An 8,020-nucleotide genomic window follows, 5' to 3' on the forward strand; every position below is an offset into this window, starting at 1 on the left:
ATTCTGCAGTAATCTCCTTGTTTAGGCTGGTCTGGTTCCAAACTAATCTAGAAGCTGTTGGTGATAGCCCTGACTATTTTATTTTTTGTAAAATATATGAGTTTGTGGAAGCACCTAGTTGCACCAGTATAAATCAGTTTATTCCCTTTAAGGTTTATGGTGGTGTGATCAACAGCAGCATTCAGTCTCCTGTTACTGCCGAGTCCGCTCCTGCGGCAGTCTGTCCAATGAGACCCAGTCCTTCTTCTGTCAGGATCACGAGTTGTGACTTGAACCTTGATAAATACCAGTATTTAATACCTCTGAACACATTTAATTAAGTTATCTTTAATTTCTACCTCTCTCCTTTTTCTTTGCAGGCCATGATAAGATACTGCGAAGCTGTTTTGAGTGGGTGAAGTGAAGGGGGTAAAAAGGGGTATTAAAAAAATGCCCAGGCAAACAGCAGTGACGATTACTTTGGCGACCCTAGTGGGAGTTGCAATGGGGGGTCTGGTTTTGTGGAAAGCAACCCAGCGTCGAAAAGGAAAAGCATCCTGTAGTAGTCAGCAAGAGGAAGCACTTACAAACTCAGGAGATGAGAAGCTGATTAAGGCAGAGGATAAAGAGGTGCTTTCCTTCTTCAGATCTCCCACCTTTTCCTGGGTAGAGAGGACCCTTGGTGCAGACATAGTGATAGTTTCAGAGCAGGAGGAATGGGATCGTGTTGAACCGTTGCTTAAGAAGGAGCTGGAGAAGTGGCCAGTGCTTGGAATGGATTGTGAGTGGGTGAGTAATCAAGAAGAACCTCTTCTGTAGGTGGCAAATTGCAGTGGAGAATCATCTTGGGAGGAGTCATTCCTTTGCTTGAATGGATACAACAGAAATGACTACTGAAACTGCCTATGTGATTATCTGTCATGACAGCAGTGAAGTAACTGCTAATTTTAACTCACGTTTTAAAGTGTGCTGACTGGGAGTTTTTCATTCACTAGTTGTATTCATTTGCTGAACTCCTGCGATAAATCAAATATACTAAACATAGTGATAATTGTATGGCTAAATATAGCATTATGTGTTTTGTATAATATCTCTTTAAAGGTGATTTACTAGAAGTAGCTTGAGTTTGCACTGTTTGAAATCCAGCTACATACTTAGAAAAAAAATTCTCAAGAATAGTAAACCCCAAAAGGACGATACTACTGATAACTAGATATAACTCACAGGGACTACTGGAAAGCAAAGTTCCTCTTCCACTTGTACATTTGCCTGTGTGAACTCTCAAAATAGGCTTTGAGTCATTTATAAAGCCTGCCTTTGCCATTATTTTATCTGGAAATGTATTCACCTAACAGTCATTAGTATAAGCCACGGTTAAACACTGTGTTTGCCATAAGCATTTTTATAGTAGGTGGCTTTGTGCTAATGTGTAGAAATGTGTCTGATTTCTTCCACAAGCTCAGCTATGAGGGGGATGGGTGAAAGGGGGAAAGTTTCTCTTGTAGGAGTGTTGCAGGAAGTAGCTGAGGGACAGTAATACTGTGAAACAGATCACATAATTTGCAGTAAAATTTTAAAGACATGTAACAATACTTGACTGTATAAACCGTCAAGGTATTTCCTATCTTCAGTGGCCTCTTTTGCAATTTGTTCCCACTCCAGTATTGCTAATAATACTGTAACCCAGACTCTGATTTTTGGCTTTATTTCAGGTATCTGTGCAGGGAAAAGCAAATCCTGTATCACTCCTACAGATGGCTTCTTCCAGTGGCCTCTGCATTCTTGTTCGGTTGCCCAGGCTTGTTGCCAGTGGACAGACTATCCCAAAGACCCTGTTGGACATCATGGCAGATAGTGCTGTGTTGAAAGTTGGGGTAGGATGCTGGGAAGATGCTTGCAAATTACTTCATGATTATGGTCTTCCAGTCAAAGGGAGCGTGGATCTCCGGTATTTAGCCATGAGACAGCGGTGAGTGTCTGAAGACAGAGGCAGCTCTGTTTGAGGCATCATTTAAGTTGGAAATATTTTAGAAGTAATTTGCATACACTGAATGATACTAGGCAGCTAGGTCTAGAGTTCTCAGCGTGGTTTTAGGGAATGGGCATTGACAGCTGCAGCCCCAGAACATGTCATGCTTCTGTTCTACAGTCTTAATGGAAATGAAATCCTCACAAAGATTTCATATACTAATTGTGTCTGTTAGTCTTCTCATGCAATACCCATGTAGACTTTTCTGCCTATCATGCTTCAGCTTGCAAGAAATCCAGGCACAGTGATGTAACGTGGTGAGAATGATCACTATGTCAACAAATGTTTGAATACTCTGCCTAGAAGTATGGGATAAATGTGCCAGGGGCACGTAAGTGAAATGGTTGAATTACAGGATTTCTTGTAAAATTACTAAAATACACCATCTCTAATTTTCTCTTCTAATAACAACATTTCCATTAAAAGGTTACAGTTATGATGCTCTTTTATCATCTTCCTAAAGTAAAATGTTTTACTTGGGAATATTCTTAACGTCCAGTATATGTATGCCCGGGTATGTTGTTAGTGATCTGGGACATGGATTTGCTGACCTGACAGTGCCTTTTTGTCAGTGAGGATGGACTAATTGTCTCTAGTGGCCAGGATTCCTCTAAGTGATTACTGGCTCTCATGCTCCTCATGGATGCCTGAGGCAGGTGGTCCATCACTCTGTGATAGAGCTCGTTAGTTCAGAAGAGGGTAGTTCAGAGCCAAACACTGCAACCTTAAATGCTGCCAACTCCCAGCCTTGCCTGTTTTGCATATTGCAGGCACTAGATAAATAAATCTAGAAAGGGCATTTTAGTGGAGAGGAGGAAGAGGGCCTGTAAAGCTGACAGGCAGCAGTGTGCTGTTTGGTGGGAGTCATGCATCCTGTGCATTGTGTTCTGGCAGGTTCAGATTGTATGAGGCCATCCAGATTTGCATGGGTGTAAAGCTTTGGTTTTAATATGCTTTTTTCTCTTTCTTTATTAAACCGAAGGAAGGATCTGCTTCACAACTGCCTTAGCCTTAAGTCTTTATCTGAAAAAGTCCTGAACTGCCCGCTTGACAAGTCTCCTCATGTGCGTTGCAGCAACTGGGAGGCAGAGGAACTGACACAAGATCAGGTATGTCTTCAACTTAGTGTTTTGGGAGGAAAAGCAACCTTCTTAGTAGAGAAGAGCTATTACAATGGGGAGATCTGACCTTTCTTTGAGTTTTGCGCCAAAATCTTGCATGTGACTGTGGTTTGAAGTTCATTTCAGACTATGCCTATGTCTTGCTCCTTTTCCATTAAGATAATTGTCTGTCACTCCTTGCATTCTTGACCCTTGTTTTCCTTTAATCCTGAAAGGTCTATAAGGCAAGATCCCTTGAAGAAGAGTTTGTGCACCCAAAACATCACCTTTTTTATTATTTTCTTTCCTTCTATAGCAGTCAGTGCAATATAAGAGAGAGACCCTGGAAACCTTGTTCACCATCTTTAGACCAGTATGATTTCCCTCATTGTTCACTTTATTACAGTCATGCTGCCAATGTCTACAAAATCAGTGACCAGTAGAGCGAGTGACAGGATAAATAACCCCACTGAATGTTTGTAGGCAGTGTATCAAAAGGGAGCTTTCTTTCAGTTAGGGAGGGCTTGGTGGAGCAGGAGGGTGTTTAAGACCTGACTGACCTGAATTTTTTTCAGTCCTTTGTGGTTCCTGGGGGCACCCACGAGTATTTCAAGTCTGACTGATCTAAAAATGTGGGGTGTGGTGATGTTATGAAAGTGTCACTCATAGGCCAGAACTTCAAAGAGAAAGAAATACAGCTTCTGGCTTCTCTGTACCAAGTGTTATAAGATGGATAATATTTGGGAGTGTTTGCTGTTTGTGAATATCTCGATGTCTGTGCTTTTCTACAGATTCTCTATGCTGCTAGAGATGCCCAGGTCTCAGTGGCTCTGTTCCTCCATTTTCTGGGATATGCCAGTCTCCCTGCTACATCTGAAGGTGAAAATTCTGTTGCTGCTTGGAAAAAAGCACTGGGTAAATGCCGGGGCTTGGTGGATATCCCATTTAGAGGAAGAAGGAGTGTCAGCACAGGAGAGGAGAAAAGCGAAGAAGGACGATCCCCTCAGAAAACAAGGAATCGGAAATCGTCAGTGAATAGCCAGCCTTCTGGCAGTCAGCAAATGAGAGATCCTCGGAGGCAGAAGCGAAAGCCTCTGGGTGTGGGATATTCTGCAAGGTAAGTCTGTGAGCACCTCTTACTCCTTGCGCCACAGATGAAAAGCTTTGAATGATGCCTCGTGCTCTGCTCATTAAACAAAGCAGATAATATGAGCCAGGAAAGGAATCATAGGACCTAAGTCATGGGAGCCAGATCCTGTTTCTGTTTTCTCTGTTTCCTTCTAGTGGTATTGAAAGTGGGGGCAGCACTTGGATGTGAGCTAGGTCATAAGCACCTGCTGAGGGATTGTCTTCAGCTTTTGCCCTTCCTTCTCCTATGGAGGCATTAGCTGGAGAGCAGAGTCCCAGCAGGAGGCAGTTGGCTGTCTGGGTGGCATTTACTGCCCAAGCAGTTTTCCCTGTCTCCTGCAAGGACAAGGTGACAACTGCATAGAGCTTGTCCTGTGAGTAGGACCTGCTTTGTGGACTGCTGTTTGTACTGTGCTGCCCCAGGTCATTGTGGCCACAGAGATGTCAGGGTACTGAGCAGAGCTGAAAGCTAAGCTTAGGAGAGGTAGAGAGGTTCTCTGAGGTGCCAGAGGGCACAGGAAGGAACACTCTGTGGTAGCATCATAGCACTGGACTTCTGTGTTGGCCAGGGAGAGAAAGGAATAGTATTACTTTGGCCTTGCAGGGGCACCTGTTGCTGGATTCAGGATTCCTGTCCCGCAGGTGATTTTTGTGGAGCAAATCCTAAATTCTTATGGCCTTCTGCTAATGAAAGTTCAGTTGTTTTTAAGTTAAAACAAGTTGGAGAAGTCTGTTTAAGCTAAATACAGTGGAAGACATGGAGAGCTAGTATGTTTGGGTTTGTTTGGATACAGTCTAATAAAATTAATCGCATGGATGTAGGAACTAAAATTATAGTTACCATTTGAAAAGAAGGCCAGTCATTTTAGTATTTGTTTTCTTCTTTTCAAGTTTATTGGATTGGCAATGAAGACATTTTAATGCAGTCAATAATATTGATTTCATTAGCAGTCATTAACAGTATTGTGTTGTGCACAGCAAATCCCTTCAGATTTTTCTTTTTTTTTCAGTTGGAGCCTGTGTCATACACAACAGAAGGACTGCACGTCATGGGAGGATTAAAATTTAAACAAAATTGCATTTCAGGCTAAACTGAGATCCCCCCCCATGTTTGTTTGTTTGTTTGTTTATTGTTTTTAACCGCACTGGACTTCATGAGAGATATGTAGACTCACTGGTTTTTACAGTGACTCCAGCAGTCTGTCTCTGGTCTGTAATAAGACTGCATGTGATTTCAAAAGTTGTTTTTCACTCTTCCTTTCTTTAAGTCTGTTTAGTTTTAATGTTTATTCATTGTAGAGTTGAGAAGTACTCAAATTATCACAGTGATTTAGTTGAACTGTTTATGCTCAGTGGAAGGAGACCTCTTATATCATTACTGTTTTGTTGGGATTTTTTCCCCCATGGACCTCAGAAGAAATCTTTTTGTCAAATTGCATATCCTGTGAATCAACCTTTTTATCTGGTAGAGCTCTGCTGAGTACTTATTTATATGCTCTTGCTGGAAAGAAAGAAAACTTTTCCACAATGTCTTGCAACATGTCTGTATCCCTGGCCAGTTCCTCCCAGGTGCTCCCTGAGCCCTGCCTGCTCTGGTCTTCAGTTTTGTTTGAAGGAGGTTGCCAGAGTAAGGAAACCATTTTTTGCAAAACAGAGCCCTTCCACACACTGCCACTAACCACCAGAAACTGCTCAGGCAGGATTTTTTGCTACTGACTAAGGTTGGGTGCCTGTGTTTCAGAGAGCCTCAGCTCAGCTTCATTGTTCCCATGGACTCATGTATTTGGGTTCCGAGTGCTCCAAGAGCTTTTCTGTAGTATTTCTCTGGGATGAAGTAAGTAATCGCTGTTCACACTGAGTTTTGGAGAAGTCATCTTAATAAAACACTAAAATATGGGCTTAGGCAGTTGATCCTTGAATTTGCCTTGCCTGTAAGTTGACATTCTTTTAGCTTACTCTTAGCTCATCGTCCTTCTTCAGTTCTCTTGTGTTTTCTAACGTAATAAAAAAAAAATGCTGATACCATACCATATCATCATTGATGGTATCTCTTGAAAACTGGGGTTCAGAGTTAGAATTCTACTGGCAGCAGGTGAACAAAGATACCTTACAGTCAGCTGGTGAACCCCAGTTAAGTTTTCAGATGTTCTGCAGCAGCCTGTGTGGTGCTCAGCAGCCTTAGGTGTGTGTTTAGGGGCACTCCCGTGATTTGGAGGAGGCTGCCTGAACTGCAGTGTGGAATGCATGGCTATAGAGAGCTCTGGGTTTTTTGGCATGCTATTATAGTTGCTGTAATGCTGCTCTTGTTTCACAGAAAATCTCCACTGTATGACAACTGCTTCCTGCATGCACCAGATGGACAGCCCCTGTGCACTTGTGATCGCAAGAAGGCTCAGTGGTATCTGGACAAGGGAATTGGAGGTGAGCATACCAGTTCTTCTGTTGGTACTGAAAATACAATGCTTTTTTGTTTTTTGCCTTGTTCCTTAGGTAACTGGGCATTAATTTTTTTGTATCCTTTTTTATTGGAAATAATGTTCTGGGTTCACTAGCATGACTCCCGTGTTTTAACATTGTTATTTTATCTTTCAAATATAAATTTGTCTTGAATATTCTGTATTTGCCTTTACCCATTCAGAGCTAGTCAGCACAGACCCATTTGTTGTGAAGCTGCGGTTTGAGCCTTCAGGACGTCCTGAATCTCAAGTTGATTATTATCTGACAGTCAAAGAGAACCTCTGTGTTGTATGTGGCAAGCGAGAGTCCTATATCCGGTGAGTTTAGTGGGATAGGAAGAAAATGCATCTTTTAAAATGAGACTGAGGTCTGCATCTAGTTTGGCATCCAGAAGCTTAGTTAGTGGCCTGAAACATCATGCTTGTTTACATCCTGGATGGACTATCACTATTTGAATGCTCTGCAGTTGTATATGTCTGAGTAAGTTTGACACTGAACAGGCCAACCTTCCCTCTTCTTCCAGAGGCAGGAGGTATTGGTCCTTGGAGAGAACAAAGCGTATGGAACATGTGTGTGCTGCAGTTTGAATGGCAGGGGGCAGCAGAATGCCAACACACACTCTTCTGATGGCATCCCCTTCTGAAAATAGTTGTACTGTTCCTTCCACTGCTTAATCCTTATATTTTTGAAAGATTTAGGTGAGCCTGAAGCCCATGAGGTCAGAAAGAGTGAGATTTTTGTCTTTGCAGCTGCTATTGTTTGGCTGAGGTATGCTTGCCATAATGCATTGCTTTTTTTTTTTTTTTACAGTATGAATTTTGTGGTTGATTTGTTTGTTTGTTTGTTTTTAATTGAAAGCAATTAATTTTTGGAAGGGTCAAAAAGAGAAATGCAGAAAACCTGTGGAGAGAAGTACAAATAAACAGAAGTTGCAAGCCCTGTTGCTACACTGAGGGTCCTGACCCTGGTGCTCTTTGTTTTCCTGGACTTTCAGTATTAGTTGACCCTTCTTGGGCCAGGAGGAGGAGGAGCTGGGGAGTAGCAGTTCCCGGTAAATGGAATGAGCTAGCTGGTTTGTCTTCCCTAGGAAGAACATTGTTCCTCATGAATACCGAAGACACTTCCCCATCCAGATGAAGGACCACAACTCCCATGACGTGCTCCTACTCTGCACGTCCTGCCATGCCATCTCCAATTACTACGACAACCATCTCAAGCAGCAGCTGGCTGAGGAGTTTTGTGCCCCCATCGGCTCCGAGGAAGGCGTGCGTCTGCTGGAGGACCCTCTGCGCAGGCAAGTGCGCTCAGGGGCCCGAGGCCTGCTGAA

General features: G+C 42.7%; 1 protein-coding gene across 1 annotated transcript in view; it reads left to right on the forward strand.

The window, feature by feature from the left end:
* The first annotated feature begins 429 nt into the window (after positions 1–429).
* Positions 430–8,020, forward strand: part of EXD2 (exonuclease 3'-5' domain containing 2) — a 9,088-nt gene continuing 1,497 nt past the window's right edge. The window contains 8 exon segments of the mRNA XM_010164056.1: positions 430–768; positions 1,692–1,948; positions 2,991–3,117; positions 3,900–4,225; positions 6,551–6,657; positions 6,875–7,010; positions 7,781–8,016; positions 8,019–8,020. The exon segment at positions 8,019–8,020 is cut by the window's right edge and continues 107 nt beyond it. Of these exon segments, the coding sequence (XP_010162358.1) occupies positions 430–768; positions 1,692–1,948; positions 2,991–3,117; positions 3,900–4,225; positions 6,551–6,657; positions 6,875–7,010; positions 7,781–8,016; positions 8,019–8,020 (1,530 nt within the window).

Source organism: Antrostomus carolinensis, unplaced genomic scaffold (assembly GCF_000700745.2).
Source record: "Antrostomus carolinensis isolate BGI_N321 unplaced genomic scaffold, ASM70074v2 scaffold17043, whole genome shotgun sequence".
Taxonomy (NCBI): domain Eukaryota; kingdom Metazoa; phylum Chordata; class Aves; order Caprimulgiformes; family Caprimulgidae; genus Antrostomus; species Antrostomus carolinensis.